This window comes from Nipponia nippon, unplaced genomic scaffold (genome assembly GCF_047370975.1).
Source record: "Nipponia nippon isolate SJK-2023a ecotype South Korea unplaced genomic scaffold, ASM4737097v1 scaffold_1, whole genome shotgun sequence".
NCBI classification, from domain to species: Eukaryota; Metazoa; Chordata; class Aves; order Pelecaniformes; family Threskiornithidae; genus Nipponia; species Nipponia nippon.
In genome coordinates, this window is record NW_028262290.1 from 135,376,137 (window position 1) to 135,395,587 (window position 19,451).

Sequence of the window (19,451 nt, forward strand, 5' to 3'; positions counted from 1 at the left end):
TCATCTCATCTAGCTAGAACAGTATATATATTAACTTTCAATGCTTTTGTAGGAAATAAAGAGTTTTGACCTTAACTTTGATATCCATTGCATTATAAGGTCTTTTGTACAAAATGAACTGAGAACAAGATTTCAACTAATAATTACTAGATAGAGCAAAACCACGTCTGTGATAAATTTCATTTTTACTGAAGAAGCACTAATATTTTATTTAAGTGATAAAGGATCATTTCATCTGTATAAATATACATATAATATAAAAAAAGTTTGGTTCTTATGTATGCTTTAATACTTAGTACAAGTCTGCACAATCCTGAAGAACTGGGGTGACTCACTGGGGTGAGTCATGTTAGCAAAATAATTTACACTTCTTACTTAATCCCACTGTCAATGGACAGACATGGTTGATCAGCTAGACACCAATATAGGTTGTTAATCAGGTTATTAGTGCTAATGACAGTTGATCCTGTTATACTCCCTATTTTTAACTCAAATTCCTACTGAAAGAAATATGCCTATTTTAAAATAGCAATTATTTTTAAAATATTGACATATTTAAATTTATCATGATCTATTTTAACATTTAGTAACAATACTTTTCCTAAAAAACTATTCTTTGTCCCTAGCATTGCATTGATTCTCTCCACTAACTGCCTAAGTCCTTTATTACTTTCCTGCAGCAATAAAGAAATTAAGACATTTTGGACTTAGTAAGTAAATAGTTAAAGTGCATACTCTATATCTATGGAGTTATAAAATATAAGTTCTTAATATTATAACTGTTAAAGTCTCCTTGGAATTTTAGTATTAATGATTTCTTTGTTCTTAAGTTACATCCCCTAGCCTCTCTTCTTGGAGGCTTTCCTTCATAGCTCCCTGAGCAGTACTGAGGCCACACATAGCAAATACATAGCTGATGCTTATTTATACAGGATTTGACCTGTCTGTTCTGCTCGCCTCTTGCAACTTCTCCCTTATGGCCTCAACATTTCACTCAGTCAAGCCCTGTAAAATTGTGCTTGTTTGTGGGAAGTACTTTTTATGAGAGAATATAGTATCATTTTCGTTGTTTTTTGGTCATTGTCCTCACAATTGCTATGGTAGAGTTGGTTGCACAGATGTATTTTGAGCTGAAAATTTTTCATGACTGTTATGTAAGGCTGCTTTACTTGCAACAGGCTTTCTCAGCTGTCCCTTGGCTGTGACCTATGACATCTTCACTCCTCTACTTCTAAAACCATTTCCTAACAGAACCCAGCAGATCTCATCTATGATAAATTGTAATTCTGTGTTGCAGCTGGAGATCTCATCAGATGTGCAGTGTGTTCTGGGGCTCATTCATTAATCCAAAATAGTGGCCACAGGCAAATCCCTACATGCATGTTTGAAGTTTTAAAGTTCAGTTGTGCTGAAAACTGGCCTAGTAAAATAGGCTAGGACTAGGAGCTGTGTTCATAGTCAGTCATCTCTACCTGTATACCAATGGGTGACTGCAGAGGAGATATCATTAGGTAATACATAGCAACATACTTACACAGAAGTACACAGAGTATGGTATGTTTATGAACTCAAAATCCTACATGCATGTTGCTCAGCTTTCTTGTTTTTACATTTGTATAACTTTAACTTCAAAGGAGCCATCCTGTTAAGAGCTCAAAATCACACCTAATCTCCTCATCTGTTGTCTGTAGCCTGCCTCTCTTCCATATTTTAAGTGATTTTGTACTGATCTTCTAGGCTGAAGAAGCATTAAATCCATCTTGACATGCAAAGTGACAGAGTGAATAGCTGAGGGGCAGAGAAGTGTTCTTGTTCTTTGTCAAGGCCTTTACTAGTCAGTAGAGGGTGGCCATGAATATAAGGTGGCATTTTTTGACCATGTTCTGCCTGCCATAAGCATCACTTGGGGTCATAGCAACTGGCCTAATTCTAAACCAGTCTCCCATGAGGGTGTTGTTGAGGTAGGGCAAAGCCGTATCTGGACAAATCAGCAGCAATGTATGACTTGGAGCTGGTGAGTTGCTCTCACAGGCCCTGGAGCTGTAGCTTGGCCATTCCAGAGACCTGGTTGACATCCAGAGATCAAAGCATTAGGTGTCACACTGAAAGAATTAACTTGTATAGATTCAGGATAAATGATGAAAAAAAGCTGGAAATTTCAGAGCAGAGCAGCTATATTTCTCAATAATCATCTCATTGATATTTTCTAGTACGACTGGAGATTAGTCAAGGAGGTGAATTTTTCTTGTCAAGACTTCCTCCAACATTTTGACATATAACAAAGAGTTACAAGGAAAAACTTTTTTTTTTTGTACTGTGCCATCAGCAAATTTTTTCTACCCAGAAATAAAAAATTAACGTAGTACGTTTCTGAAAGTGACTAGGAAAAATCTTCTGGATCTTTATGGTTGGTGATCATCTTGATTTATCTGAGAATTTAATGCAAATGCTTGTCATTTGTGGTTCACTCTTTAAGCTGCAAGAAAACCGCCCCACCTGTAGATTTCATGGTCCATGAGGTCATAAACTACATACTGCTTGGGTCATGAGGTTGGCAATTTATATGTAAGTTCCTAACATCTGTAGGACTCCAAAGGTGTGAAATTCTAGAGTTTAAGTTCAAAAAAGTTTATTAACGGTCTCTAGAGAGTCTCATTGTTTCACAGGCTTTATTATCTCCTGTTGCTCTAGTCTAGCACTGCAGCTCAAGAGAAGACTGACACAGCCTTCTGTACATACACACTGCTGAGGCCTCAGCACCTTACAGGATTAAGAGATTAAGAGTCAGGTAGAATATTGGTATCTTTGAAAATATGCTAGAAGAGTCATAGAGAAGACTGTGGTGACTGGCATGGAGTATACTGGTTTTGCCCTTGATTCTTTTCACTTTTTAAGTGTCCTTCTGATATTCAGACTGATTATATATGAGCATTCTGCTCTCCTCTGCTGCGTTAAAACAGAGGGAGAGTAAGTAGTCCAGAATAAATATCTTCATTAAAATATGCAAAAGCAGAATCAAATCTGCATAAATGAACATCTGTATATACAGTACACTAACATAATATTTAGTCAGATGATCACATACCTATTATGGCTGTGGCCTTCAAAAGAAACTCCCAAAAACTACCTCTCAGTATATTTTGCTGCATAATAAGCTCTTTCAGCTGAATTTCTTGCATTAATGCCTATTTTATTGTGCTTAAATTATGAAGCTGGCATTAACTGATGTAATGCATGGATAGATACTAAGTTGTTCCAGTTGTTCAGTTTCTTACACAAAGGCTATCGAGACTGTACATGGTGCAAAATAAAAGAAGCATTTTAAAATCTCTGTGATTCTGATTGAACAAAACACTTGAACACCCAAATAATCACATTCCATATGTAGCAGGTCCCAAATTAACAATACCCTTGAGATACAACTGCTCATCTGACTTTCCCTGCTATGCGAGAATGCTGGAATATAGTGAAGGCTTCTAATCTCTAAAACTCTGATTTATCACAACAGTAGATACATGTATAAACTAGAACAAGAAAACTCTCTGAATACGTATACCCAAAAACTTTGAAATGTGTCAAAAAGATGTGAAAACCCATGTATTGCCTGCCCACCACATCATTCCAGGGTGGGGTGCAACTCCAAGTAATTTGTAGTGACATCCTGATTTGAATAATCCCCATGCAAGTTTTTTTTTTTTCTGTGCTCCTTGGAAAGTCTCCTTCTTTCCATCAGCTTTGGCTGTGCTCACTCCAACTGTCATTCCATTGCCAGACCAGCCCAATATGTTTAAAGAAAGTGTGCTGTGTACTGTCACTATAAATGGTAAATAAACGAGCCAAAAACCCATACCATGTGTCAATGAAAATGCTTGCATATCTGCAGAATCAGGATCAAGAAAATGTGTGAAGTGTGTTGTTAAAGCTATTCCTGAAATATGATATATACTGGGAGCTGTAGTATACTTTTAGTTTCAAACTCTTCCTCCAGCATTCTTCTGGAATAATTATGAGGAAATGAAGCAACAATCAATAACTATGAATATTAGTAGCTGAAGGAAGTACCATATTTTATGCCTGCTTTAATAAACATATATGAAGAATAGGTATAGATAGTTTATACATTTTTGTAGTTTCCTCTAAGGCTCCCGATAGATGTGAACTGGAATTTCACAGTTCTTCATGTGGCCTCATGCTCCTGCAACTGGTATGCTTGAAGAGCTGAATCAAAACTTAGACTCTAATCCACCAAGATGTCATTTAAAATGTGAATAGACATAAATGCAGAATAATTTCTAAACTTTTATAAGGTGTATGATAAGCACAGTTTACTCTGTCTTAAATATTATACTGTATGATATCAAACTGTAGTGGAGGGAGCTATTTGGAAAGTAAAGATGGCTGCTGAGTGGATTGCTCTTACGTCCAGTTGTAATACTGTAAAGCTTGTCACTCCTGTACTGTTTGTTAACTTTTTCACTGGGTTATTAGAATCTTTACAGCATCAGAGTGTACCCCACAACTGGTGATAAGTCTGCTTTGCTAAAAGGAATTTACATCTGCTGTCATGCAAAAGCCATTCTCGCATTGAATTTTAAAATATCCTTTATCTTATATGTGAAAATTGCTTGTATAGTTTTGAAATAAATTAATGCAAATTGAGAGCTTAGAGATGTTAATTTTTTTCTTGCACCTGTGAAATGCCTTCCTGAATTTAAATTAATAGCCTCTGAACTGTGACCCATGTTAGATGAAGGAGAGATTTAGACATGGTTGGTGCAGTTGTAGATTAATGTGTCATGCAATCTGTGTGACTACAGGTTAGTCATGCCCATTAGTTTTCCTTCAAAATTTCATCTTTTGATACAGGAAATATGGTTTAACTTTAGATTTTGTTTATATCTAGTAGTACTTAATCCTCTAGATTAAGTTTTTGTCTTTTTTTTTCTTTCTTTCCCTTTTTATATGTTTTGCTACCTAATTTGTGTTACAAAAGGTAAAACTTCTGTTACACCTACCAGTTTCTCCTCTGGGTAGGCAGCATTGTAAATTATTAAATACAACTACAGACAGTGTCATGATAACTTTTAATGTGATGGTGAAATGAGAGCATTGATCTTATGTAATTTGAGTCAGAAAAATCTGAACAGGTAAACTATTTGTAACTTCTTACAGCTGAATAGGAACATAAGTAATATTAGTAACAGAAAAAAGGCCATCTGGTCCAGCTTGCCTGAGTTTGTTTGATTGGTTCATTATAATCTCAACCACCTGCTTTTCCACTGAGCTCTACTTCACCAGTCCTATCCTATTCCAGAAACAAATGTATATCTGTCTCTTGTACACCTTTATAAATCTTTCCTTATAACTTTGATCATTCAGACCTTAGGGAGTCTTATGGCACAGGAGATCCCAAAGTCTCAGAAGAGATTAGAGCTGGTAGGTTCTGAATGCTCAACAAATACACAGAAAGAAATGCTCCTGATCTAAGGGTTTGTAATCTAGTTTCAGAGAAACTATGTGGATGATTAGAAGAGGGGTGTGATAGAATTAGGTGAGCATCTATGTGGTGATATGGTGGCCTTGACCAATTACAAAATGCAGATGTTTATTTTGCTCTTAGATTTCACAACAGACACCTATGATATTTATAGACTGTACTGACATCCTGCGAAGACATGTATTATTCTTTTCTCCAATTTTTATCACGGCAGTGCTATCTTCCTTGTAATTTTGAGGGGGAATCATAGAATCATAGAATCATTAAGGTTGGAAAAGACCCTTAAGATCATCAAGCCCAACTGTTAACCTATCATTGCCAAGTCATAAGGAGAATAAGGAGAGTATTTAGTACTCTTAAACTACAGTTCTTTTCGCTAGTAGCAGAGGGAAGTAAGCAACAGCCCTGTGAGGTAATATTTTCATTCTATAAACTAAGGACCAGAGAAATTTACTGCCCATGTCTCTCAATGTCTCTCAATTCCCATTTACTTTATTAGACATGCTGCTTCTCTATGGCAGTAGTTAAATAACTGGGAATGTTATTTAAATGGCATTAAAATGATTTAAACAATCACTTAATACTTTAATCAGTTTCTACAAAATAATGTCAACCTTCATATCCTTCAAGTTCTTTATAAACACATGTGAATTTACTGTCCTGATGTGTTTCATCAACTAAGTCTAAATTAGGTTCAGTTGTGTTCGTACAATTTTCCTTTTTCCTTTTTCTTCCCCTTCCTTGGAGGTGAAATAAAGAAGGTTCCTGTCCTATAGCCACTATCCTAGATTTTGTAATACTGGCACCAGGTGCTGTAAATTATACTGCTTTGATTATCTGGGTCTTGATTCCCTAGTGCAAGCTCCTAGCAATTCCTCTGGAGTTTTAGCAAAGGATATTCTTAGCCTGGACTGGCACAGTTGTGCTGTGCCTCCCTCTGGCCACTGCTCAGCTGCTGCTGAGTGTCTTTTGGCTGTGCAGCTGAAAAAAAAGACTTCATCCATTGCTGGGACCTTCTACCAAAGAATGTAAATTAGTGCTGGGATGAATACAGGGCAGTCATTTAACTTAGAAGCTCTGAGAGCTCCCATGCTGGGTATAGAGATAATGGGTACTGGTGCGCATATAAAATATCCTATGAAATTATACATAAATGTTTACTGTTTGATATGTCTTAACACACTGTAAAACTTTGTACTTACAAGTATGTTTTCCATAAAAAAATCAACACTTTGCAGATAAAGAAAAAGATTCTCTGTTTCCCTCTCCTCCCCTGCTAACTGTGGGAGGAGATTGGGTGTGGAGGAACAGGATTTTTTTGGTAAACTAGAGTTACATTTGGCACAATCTGTCTAAAGAGGACAACAGCACACTCTCATTTTGGGTCAGTTTTTTTGTCTAGCAAAGAATTTTAACTGGAGATCTCAAAGCAGCGAAAAATTTCTGTTTTTATATTGAAAATAAAATACCCTACCCTTGCCAGATAATAATGACACTTTATAAAATAGAGGAGCCTATATTCCTTAGGCAGATCTGTTTCCTATATACAACTTTGTGATTGAGGTAAGTGTGCAGTCTAGTATCTTGCACTTCATAGCTTTAATGCTTATTTTTGTGTGTTTGGAAACCAAACAAGGTACAACAGATGCATCCTGCATTAAGCTTTCAATCTTAGCTTATTTTATAGCTTAGAGATAAAGATAAAGGGTAAAAATTAATTAATTTACCCTGGGATATATTAAAATGTCATAATTAATCAGTTAAAAATCATTCTTTTCCATACTTGGTATTTTCTGCCTCTGAAACCCTTTCCTTTCTGTTAGCTCTGCTACTAATTATCCAAACACTAGCTGTAGGCCTTTAAAGTCAGAAAATGCAACATCAGTCAGGAGACATGTGGCTGCAAAAACCAGTGAGCATGTAGGAGGAGTGCCTTTACAGGTCAAGTGCTATAGCTGTTCTTTGACAAATCAGTCTGAATTAGCATCACAGCAGCCTGTTGGTATTCCTGCTCCCCCACACCTCCGGCTTCATCTGTTAGCTGCTGCTGTTGCCAACCCTCATTTTAGACTCCCAGACGTGTAATCTGTTTCAGTGCTTGCTGGCAGTGCTGGAGCAGCTTCGACCCCACAAACATCACTACCAAAACTTATGGCAAACATTGAAATAGACTCTGCACCTGAAACTCCACTGTGTGTGGCTTTACCAGTCTTCGGCTAGTGATTATTTATTAATAATTAATTAATAATGGTGAAAGAAGAAATGGAATATAAAGTGACTGTTCTCACTGGTGGTCAGAGTTCAAGAGATAGTATCAGTAGCAATGGACACTCAAGTAAAAGACTTTCTTAAAGGCTGTTTCATGCCTTTTTGCTGAATGTGTTTGATCGTAGTGCCAGTACCTATATCCCCAGGGATGGCTCCAATGTAAAGATTGTAATTGTGTAGACCTGATTTAGGCACATGTCTTTGTTCCCTGCTGAATGGGTAGGGCAGGGAGTGGTGGGAGGGAAAACCTTGAATTCTTGAATTCTAGCATTCTGGTACTAGAGGCATCTGCTAGATAGTCCTAGCTGACACACTTAGGGATGGGCTCTACCAGATGGACCCCAGCTTGGTAGGGTATCGAGGCAAGCTTATATGCCCCCTTTCTTTTTCACCTTTAAATTGAGGCTGAGTGCTTTGACAGTTGCCTGTGTTCTGGTCACTTTATCTAATCTATCTGTCCACATGGCTTCCACGTCCTTCTTGTTAGAGTGATAAATGGAAAAGCCTATTAAAGTTTCAGCATGCTTAATAGTGTCCAGAATCAATTTGTTGTATGACAGATGCTGCGATAGGTAGCTACTTGAAGGACACAGAGGATCTACGGTTAGCTATGTGCTTTTAGAAATCAGAGTATAATATAAGTACTGACAACACTGGTCCAAATGTAATCTGTGGAAGTGCAGGTTTCTTTTTGTATGCATCACATATGCTGTAAATAAGCAGTATGCCTACCAAATACAATGGATCTATTAATGTTAAATAAGCATATGGTATCTGTTACTATATTGGTTCTTTTTATTTCTCAGAGAAATATAATGACACTTGTAAAACAAATGTATAAATAAATATGGGTGGCCAATCTCACTAAATACCCGAACTTGACTTCAAAGGGTTAACTGTCCTTTGTTTGTATAATATATAATGAACTTATTTTGAAATTTGTTAAAGTTAATGGATATTTTTCAACTGAATTCAGTAAGTTCTGGATCAGGTCTATAGAGCACACAAAACTCACGTGCATTGCCTAAAGTGTCTGTCTGGCTTTTTCTATGGTTTGCAAATCTACGAAGGAGTAGGACAAAAGTTGGATGTCAATGTTTTTCTCTAGAATATTTTAAAAGTTTATTTAAGGGAGGTGGTGTGTCTTGATGTCCCTCAGGCTTTCCTGATATCTCAGTAAATTTCAATAGATTCCTTTGCAAATCTAGTCTGCATTTCCACACATCTATCATTCAGGAACTTGGCTTAATAAATAATCTAAAACACCCTGCAAGAGAAAACTGTGTAGAGCTAATACCTCTTTTACACCAGAATAACTCCATTGGCTTAGCAGTGTTAATTCTTACTGTATCTGGCTTGGAAAAATGAAGAACCAAATAAATGAATGCAGGAATTCGACCTGCAAGGTAAAAGTTATGTGAAGGGGCCATGAATATTTCCTCTGAAAAAGTATGCTTATGCCTTTGAGTTGGAGGATTTTAATTCATTCCAGTTCATCCTTTTTTCTTTTTCTTTTTGTTTGTGCGTGTGTGTGTGTTTCCCTAGCATTCTTTGAATGTATTGTTCTGAGGGGCAAAAAGTAAGATTAATGTGGCTGAGTTAGTATCAGTTATTGTTTTCTTCCTAATATCCTGCAGCTTTATGTTGCTTTAATGTATGCACATTCAGAGTTTTGAACATTGTGGGAAAAGGTTTCACTGGCATCCATTCTTGCCATTAAAGTGCTTCCCATCTGAATATTGCCTGCCAAAGTATGTGGTATCCTGCAGAGCAAGAGGATGAGGACATAGATTGCAATGAAGCTGAACAGTTTGCACTTCCTAACGGTGACACCAGACATCAATCTTTTGTAGAGACAGCCCAGAATACAGGAGAATAAGAACTCTCACCCCCACTCCCCCACCGAAAAAACAAAAGGAGAATTATCTTCTCTTTTTTTCCATTTCATTCCAGCAGTTTCCTTCTAAGATCCTCCAAGATGAATACATTCTCAAATTGCATAAGCTGAAATTTCAGTGGCTGAGACGCTTTTGGGGAAGGAAAAAAAAGAAAAGAATTGAAGTAAAAAAAAATGTAGGTTCTCTGAAGTAACTTTTTTCTTTAAAAAGAATTTATTTAATTTAGTCTCAGTTCTCTTTATCGTCAAGCTAAGGAGTAGAGTGCTAATTTGGTCACAGTTAATGTGTTTCACACATTTATACCACAGTTTGACATCAGTATTCAGTAACACCAAGTTATATTATACAGGTTGGCAAATGCTCAGAACTAAAGATTGCTAGTTCTGTAATCGGCCATATTTGGAGAAACTTGAGTCAAGTCTGCAGTTTGTATAAAGTGGCATAGATCTGTAGAAGTCACTTTGCACCAGCTGCTGAGGATCTTCTCCTTTACACAGAAATTTGTTGCAGGTTTTTATTTTAATATATAAATCTAATTTCACCAACAGGATGATTTATAGTTGTGCAATTAATGAGCCATATGCTCCTCTTTGTAGTAAAAAGGTGCAGAAAGAGCTAAGTGCTGCAAAAAATTGCTACATCAGTGAGCTGCAGAAGTTAACATATACTGTGTCACTCAATCAAGAAGTTGTGAGGGTGTAAGGTGGATAAACCTTGCTATAACCAGTAGGAACCCTCAAGAAGAAAGGATGACTGAAGAACTTGGGCCAAATATTGGACTTATGCTGGGAAATGCTTGACGGGGCTTGGGACTGGGTTCACAAACATCATTTTGTGCTATGATTTAGCTATCCTTGAAACTGTTTTCAGACTCTTAGAGCTAAAGAAGTTCGTACAAAAGCCAGAAAACCCAGAAAAACAGGTACCCAAATCAAGATTTGTACACCCACGAAGGAGACAAGTGATTGTTTAACAGCTGCTGCTGTCATGGTTCCTCACGATTCAGAGACTCGGTTCTTTGCTACAGCAATCATCCAGAGCTCAGGCAAACAAAACTTTAACCAGCTGCAGAGCTGCTCCAAGCAACTAGAGAACTTGAACAATTGGCTTCAGGAAGGTGTGAGAAACAGGCTGGTTGGGCAAGTTGGTATCAGAATTTGTGTGAGACCTGCTGCGTACTGAAAGACTTGCCAAATATTCCACTATTTTCAGACGTTACATTACTAAAACTTCATTCCTTCTGTGTGTTTCTTCATCTTTTGAATTTTTCCTGTTTGTCTTTGTGGAAGTGTCCAAATCCAACATTTGCATGCTAAAATTGCTTTGGATCATTTATCTTCTCAATATCTTTCCCCATGAAGGAATGCACATTCATTTTCTATTAAAACTATGACTGAAGTCAGAGATTGAGTCACTGCGAATTAATTTCTGAATCCTTACCTAATAAACTTTATTCCTTTGTGGTTTTCCATGGCATGTGTGGAAAGAGACTGTTCAGTTCCCAGCAACTGTATGAAAAGCTCACAGGCCGTGGGTTAGGACTGTCCTAATGTCATTAACTGAGACTCCTACTCTTGTTTACATTGATATAATACGTTGCATGAAGTTTGATCCATGCAGCTTAACTTCTGAGGGAACTAATTCTACTAGAAGAGACTCAGTCTTCAGGAACACTGTGTTTTTTTCTAACCTTTCCATTGGTATCTTATGCTTACAAGGATGCCAAGAAATAACGTAGGGCACGTATGGGTTGAGAGGACCATTATTTTGACCTGGCCAAGCTCTGCTTTCCTAACCACATGATATCTTAAATATTTTACAGATTCAGAAGTGTATCTGAGTATAATTCACAGTCCCCCGGATTCTTGCTAAGAGGGGATATGATCTGGCCCATTGTTTGTTCTGGGTAGCATATGTAATACTTTGGCTTGTCTTGATTCTTCCCACGTTTCCCTAGACCATTCTGCATCTTAAGTTTTGCAGATCTTATTGTGGATTTTTTGTGTGGGAGCAGTTTTGTGTTTTCAACTGGTATGGCAGCAGATCAAGCAGGAGGTTTTGGCTTGTGGACAGATTCTGGAGGCAGGTTTTGTAGAAGGTTGCTCCCATTTTTGGCTTGTAAGCCATGGGAGCATATACCATGTATTACTTGATTATAAGTTAGCCCACTCACCAAATAGTTTGCTGACCACATACAGTAATTTAAGAAGAGGGCTGAAAAACAGAGTTAATACTGAACAAAGCACAGAAAAAGCACATTGCACATCACAGAAGGATCAGATGCTGAACGCCTTGTGAAATTTCCTAATTAAGCTACTGGATTGCAACCATGTAGGTTACAGAGTATCTCATGCTAGCGTTATTTTCTGTTTGACACTGGCTGTGTGACATGCCGTATGATTGCCCATCCTGGAATTACCTGGGTACCACAATGTATTTCATTGCAAAATGACGGAAGACGACTAGATAGTGCTGAGACTGAAGAAGTGCTTCTGAGTTGTTCCACTTCTCCTCCTGACACACAAACTACTGGAGCAAAGGCAAACGTAGTCTGTTTTTCTTATTATTCTAAACAGTAGTGGAACTCCTACTTTCTAAATTCTGAGAACTGATCTGTGTCAGGTACATGCACAGAGAGACGCTTCTCAATAAAAATGTGCAAAAGAAGAAAGTTAAGAAAATTGTTTGAAGCTGTATAGTGAATCAAGTCTAATTCACCACTTGAACTCAGATCTCCTTATGGCTAGTCTTTTTGATTTACATATGTGATCATCCTGAGAATACAAATTGCTAACGCTCACTGTAGCAAAGACTACAATGTAAGAAAAATGTGTCTTATTAAAAAAAAAAAAAAAAAGTGTACATTTCCCTGTATACATGCTGCTTTGTGTGTGGTACATAATACAGTCTCCCAGATAAATTCCTTGGATCTAATCCTGTTCTCATTAAATCCGCACAGCTCTACGCTTACACTAATGTAACTGAGGAAAGAATTTGTTCCTATAAGAATTATATTTCTAATACGAAGGAAGCAGAGGCTTTTGGCAAATAACCTGTCTTGCAACTCTTATTGAACAACACTAAAACAAAAAACATAAAGCAAAGTTGGATCAGAAGAGTAACAAAAGAGGGACTACACCACAACAGACTAAACAGGAGAGTTGTGTACGGATCATATCTACTTCTGTTGTGGAGATAACTAATCTGTGTAGGTAGATTGCTGTTTTCATGTGAGGTGGAATGGATTGTAGGGTTCTTTCCAAATTTTAATAAAGGCATCCGTTCTGGGTCCCAAAATACAGTTTTTTAGTCAACTTTTATTAAAAAAATATGGTAATTGTCTTTCCCAGTAACAAACTGTAAGTGGTGCTCTGTCTCAGTGGTTGTTCATCCAACGCAAGTGGAGAATCCAGCAGGGAATGAGACTCTTTGAAAAAGCCCTGCATGAGAAGAGACTTATTCAAACATTTCGGAAGAATCAACGGAACAGATCAGTTACAACAAGGCAGGAAGGTAGTAAGTAATCAAACAGTTGTTTTGTGAATAAGAAAAGCTAATAGTTTAGTGGAGAAATTATTTCAATACTATGTATACTTCTGTTTTATCTGTGCAGGGAGGGTTGAAATACATAGAAAAGGAATGAGTGGAAGATTTACTTTCCAGGCCATTTTTCTTTCCTCAGTCATCCTGGGATTTTTACTAATGCTGACTGGAGAGAAGTAGACCCATGAGATGGTCCCTTTTCTATTGCTTGTAGGCGAATGCAGCACAGAGTACCTGCCTCTGAAGCACTGCAGGTTACAGCTGCTCTAGGAAGCAGCAGTTCCACGCTGGGGTCAGCAGGGACCACATCATGGGCGCAGGGTTTCTTGCCACATGCTTGGCTTTGCGGAGATCATCATAATGTGGTAATCCGTGGCACAGTAAATGTAATTTTGATATCTTCTAAGTTTCTGGCTAGGTAAATTGTATTTCAGTTCCTCACTGAATACTGAAGGTATCTAATCTTGTAACAGATGGCAAGCATAGTCAAACTGAAGGTTTTGTTTAAATTTGAGTAGATGCTGAGGGGAAACTTTCACCTGTTCTCCTAGCTACAGTCAGCGTTGACTGAAAGAGAATGGAAACTTTACATGACTCATCATATGGATGTATTTCTAAATCATCTGTATTTTTTTCCACTTTACTTTAAACCCAGGTCTTATAAATCTGTGTTTAAAGAAATTACTCCCTTTTAATTAAAAGATATATCTAATCTTTCCTATTCACTAAAGATTCATCAAATCTTTACCATTTCACTGATTTTGAGGATTGTGTAAAATGGTTGTTTTCATTGACACCACTCCTTGAAATGACTACAGGGTTTTTTGGCATATATATTTTCTCCTGTTGTTAATCAAAATGTGGTGGGCTGTGGAAATGACTGAAAGCTACAGAAATGAACAACAACAAACTCTCATTTTGAACTCTCCCCATTATGTATTCTTAAAGAGAAATCTTATGTGCACGATGACCAGTTTCTACTACCACAAAAGAAATACTTCAGAAGTAGTGAAATATGGCCCAGGCATTGGATCTATCTTTGGGTCTCATAGAAAGGTATTTGATTACTGCCAAAAAATTAATTTGAAATAGAAAAAAATTAAGACTAAGTAGAATAATTTGTTGCCATACCAATATGGTTGTGATGGTGTGTGAAACAATTACATTTTATGTATTAATTAGGAGAAGGAGGGAGGGAAGAAGTGGAAAAGAAGGATAACATCATTAATCTTTTTTCCTTTTGGAAAACCCAGAAAAGAAGATAAAGTGGGACTGCTGCAAAAAGCCTGGCTCCAACTTCTTGATAACTGGTGCTTAGAATCGTAGAATCATTAAGGTTGGAAAAGACCTTTAAGATCATTATTGGTGCTGCAAGGCTACTATTAAGTCCCCCAAAGCCTCCTCTTCTCCAGGCCACTTCCCTCAGCCTCTCATTTTCTCTCTTCTATCAGTAGAATTCATATATTGGACTAATGCTAAAAAAGACAAATCTTCATTTTCCTTTAGAATTAGTGTTAGGATACAAATATCTCAACTGCTTGGAGTCCACTGATTTTAGCAAATGCAGGTCTGACTCTGAAATAACTTCATGGAGACTTAACGAGCTAGAGTGAAAACTGAGGGCCAGATGATAGTCCATCTATCATCCAGCAATTCCTGTGTAGCACCAATTTTCTTTCCTTCCTCACCTATCTACATGGCATCATTCATTCTCTTTTGGGATTACATGCTGATTCTTTTACAGTTTATATTGGGTGATAGAAGAAAATATTAATTGATTCTGTACAGTGGTAATAATAATATAAGATGTAGTTGTTTTGTTCTTTCCCAGATGCGAATAGCTCATCAGGTCTTCACCCATTAAGAGGAACCTGGGGAAAGCCAAACCAGGAAAGGAGGCCCTTGCTGTGCTAGGTTATAATTTGTATAACTTTCCTCACAGCCACATGAAATGGAAATGCCACCTTTATCTTTTGTTAGAGATAGTTCTTCATAATAGCAGAAGATACAGGTGGTTTCCAAGACCCAAGTGAGTGGAGTACTCAGGAACTTAAAGCTGGTCCCACTGTGAGCAGCAGGTTGGACTAGAGACCTCCTGCGGTTCTCTCCAGCCTGAATTATCCTATGATTATATGATGTTTATTCTCCTGAATCAAAAATAACATTTTTGTGCATATGTGTATTGCAGTTATGTATTTTTTTTTATTGTATTTACCAATCATATTTAACTTATAAAACATAAAAAAATTCCATTAAAGCATTGTGGCTTCTCCAATTCCATCACCTGCTTTTTTCCTGTGGCTTCACGGGAGAATTTGACTGGAGAGAAAAAAAAAAAAGCAGTAATACTTCCTGTTTTCTACATAGACTTTTTTAAAAAACTGTGTTGGAATTGGCCATATCTCAGTCTTTCTTTTTTGGTCATTATGTAATAATACATATGAGAAAGCGCATGTGAGAGAATCTTTTATAATTTCATTCTCATTCAAATAACTTTTCTCATTTTGCTTCAAGTTATCGTCATTATGAATGAAAAAATCAAACCACAACTCTTCTATAGACACATACATTTTGGTTTCTGTCGTGAGTAGTTGGTGAGCAGTCAGCTGTATTTCTTGAAGAGTGCTTGGTTTGTTTTTTACATTTGTGAGATGTCTTTTAGGCGTTATGATTGTGATATTTTTAATGTACTGATGTTTTACAGACTGAGTTTTGGGGTGATCTATTTCACACATTCATGATGTTATTCTTTTGCTTCAAATAAAAAGTTACTGATGATCAGTTTCTTCAGATACATTTTTAAGACAAAAATTATTTCTGATCATCAACTTTGCCTGTTTCGCCGAGGAATTTAACACAGTCTGTGCCATTGATGTCAGAAAGAATAGGATTAAGGAGCAGGATTTAATTTACTTAGCTGTAACAGAAGAAGTCAGAAATAGCTTTAGCAGTTAAATTACTTGTGGCAGAATTGTTTGTTTATGTCCCTAATATTCCTGTGGTATATTTTTGAATGATAGATCATTTAAGCTGACTCGCACATCTGAAAGATTAACATTTTACCAATATTCATTTACCTTATTCGATATTCTTGTTAGTGTAAGAGACAGTTTAACTGAAAAATGAATGCTAATAAAATGCCTTTTTAGTAATTCATTTCGAAAACCATTTGACCTTAACTACAACGAAAGTAGACTGTAAAAATCATCATAGATTCCCTTCCTTGAACTTTTCACAATGCTGAAAAATGACTGAGGGAAAGAAGCAAGATCTAGTTACTGTACCCTGTTTGTACAGCTGTACTTCATTGAGTGGAGGCTTGTGTTACACACAGTTTGTGATAGGAAGTAAATGCTTTTAAAACAACTAAGGAGACAGGTCTTTAACCTCCACCTTTTCAGATGCTTTGTTCACTCATTTAGCTTCTGTCGAGGTCTTGGGAAACATTTCAAATACAAATTATTATTGAGTACTGAAGCTCATCTGAATAATTCATCTCCTAGTGAGCTCATTAGGCGGAGATGCATTAAGACGTTTTGTTTTTTTTTTTTGAGAGAGAGATCACCAATTCTTGATATAGTGAACACTTGTTCCTTCAGGAACAAATGTGTTAAGTGTCTCAGGATAGTTGAAATGACAGGTTTAATTCAGCGATTGTAAGGATTTTCAAGGACTTAGAGGACATAAAAAAATGATGTTGTCATGTAAATTACCAAACTGTCAAAATTCATTAGATTTAAAATTCTCAGTTTCTAGCATACAAGACACCTTCTGTTACAAGACTATCTAGTCCCCTGAAATGGTGACGACACCTTGAGATTCATTAAGATGATTTTTTGGTGTTACTTTGCATTGCAAGTACGTGTTAATCACCAGACCTAAACTATTTGATATAAGCTTGTCACCAGATAATTTCAGGACTTTAAATACACATCATAAGATCGTTCTGTGAATGCGATTCTAATATTTACCAAAGGCACTTCTCTAATTGCTCTGGTGAAATAAGGCAGTGGCAATGGGAGTGTGCAGCTGGCAGACAGCCAGATAACTTTTAATTTCTGTAATCAGCTGAGGCTTTGTGTATACTTCATCCCTTGAAATACATGTGACCTTAAATTTAGGCTTATGATAAACAGGCATTATTTGGGCTGCACTAACCACCCACTTTCTCATTTTGCTATAATTAAGGTCATCCTCATAGCTGTACATCTGATGGCCATGAACATTTCTATCTTAAGCTCCCACTTAAGACTGTCCAGATATCAATATACAATGCAGAGGGGCCACACAGATCTGCACTTAATGAGAAAACGCCTTGAAAGGATTCAAGATTTTGAAGTCGTCTTCACTGCAGGGCATTAGAGGTGTCATGCCTTCAGAGGACATGGCTGACACTGGTTTTGCCCTTATTCCAGCAACTTTTTTGAACTGTAACACCATAGAGACACTGCTCTCCTTTGGCTGGGTCCAGAGTTCCCAGCAAGCAACCATTTGTTTTTCCATTTGTCACTAGTGGGCAGGCAATGGCTGTGTTTTGTGGTCTGTGGTACAAATGGGCTTGAAGATTTACATGTTTCAGAAAACTGTAAGCATAACAGCAGACACCAGTTAAGTTGTTTAAATTTGAAGCGTAAGATTTTGGGAACATTTTGTATCCCCTTCTAGTCTTGAAATATAGCTTCAGTAAACAAATGCAGGCCTGAAAGCATCCTGAGTCCTTGTCCCTCTGAATCCCGTAAGAGAGCTCCTACTGACTCATCAGGACGTAGCTCAGGCTTTCTAGCTGTTTAACGCTCATCTCTCACATCCTTCTACTCTTCCAGCAATGATTTTAGTTCCTGTCACAGCCTCGCCTTCCTCAGTATCAAAGTCACATTGACTTGTGTCCACTTGCTAACATTTAGCCCAGTCTACCCAAACTCAGCTCTGAACATTAGGTTTTATTACCTGCTATACTATGGTAAAATAGCAAAGTGTAAATTGGGGGATTAGTTGCTTTTACCTTAAGGAAAAAGGCCTTGGGAAACAAATGTTGCTTTGTTCTCTAGTACATACCTCATTAGAAATTATGTGTTTTGCAGAGGTTAATATACTGTGGGCAGCGCACCAAGTACATCATAGTTCTGAAGATTACAACTTATTCACAGCCTTGAGACAATCTGTACTGCAGAAATACACCTCCTGGGTAAGTTGCACAAGATTTGACAAATTCATATCAGCAAGATTTAGCGAAAGTGAAAACATAGTGTTTATTTCCCTTTGAAGAAAAACATATAAATTATTTAAGATGTTTGACACTGAAAGCACAGAAGTTGAAACTGAAGAATCTGAGAGTCATAAGCTTTAAAAACACATTCATTAATGTTTTTACAGCAAACTGAGAAGAGATACAGTAGTTAAGTTTAAGAAGGTTAATTATAACCCTGCATTTATATTTTCATAACTTTTTGAGTAAAATGGGACAAATTTTTTCATTCTGTTATTCATGCATAAGTACAGGAAAAGATCAGAGTATCACGTAACTACTCTAGAATATGTCTGTATAACTGAAAGGAGCAGGGAAAGAAATCATTACTGAAGATTGCTTTGGACATGTAAATGTATTTATTTTCTCTGCTCATTCATGTCATGTGTCGGTCAGTACACCACTGCTTTTACCTAGCGTTATCTCAGATACATTTTTTTTTAAATGATGAGGTATGTACACACGCAATACAAATTAAGACGAGTACTCATTTACAGATTTAAAAATGTATATTTCCAAATACATTCATAAATGTAACATACTATTCAGTGTTTAGTTTTGGGCCCAGGATAACTGCTGATTTCCTCAGTTGCACTCATGTTCTCTTTTGACTTTATTTTTTAACTCAGATTGTAGTTTGGTTGGTTGGTTGTTCTTTGTTTTTTAAAAAAGAATAATGACTTCAAAATTTGAATTTTCAGAATCAGAGTTCAAAAAGTATTTTTGTATATATAAAACATACAAATGCTCTTCTCCAATGAGGTATAATACTGGTGGTGGAGGAAGCCCACAGTCCTCTGGCAATCCCTACAACTAGCCTATGAACAAATGACACAAAGCCAAGAGTGTGTGCTCACACATGCAAATCCAGTGTAACTCCATTAACCTCAGTAAAGTTAGTCTGGATTTATGCTCACATAACTGAGCATAACTGTTCATAACTCTTTCAAGCCCATGACATTAGATGAGTTAAAGTGCTAGGTTCCAAAAAAATGACTAG

At 37.0% G+C, this 19,451-nt stretch overlaps 1 protein-coding gene across 2 annotated transcripts in view; it reads left to right on the top strand.

The window, feature by feature from the left end:
* AGMO (alkylglycerol monooxygenase) overlaps positions 1–19,451 on the top strand; it is a 201,383-nt gene that overhangs the window by 69,928 nt on the left and 112,004 nt on the right. For both annotated transcript variants that reach the window (XM_087756255.1, XM_009461177.2), the window contains exon 4: positions 18,288–18,391. In XM_087756255.1, coding sequence (XP_087612381.1) covers positions 18,288–18,391 — 104 coding nt within the window. The remainder of the gene's footprint in view (positions 1–18,287; positions 18,392–19,451) is intronic.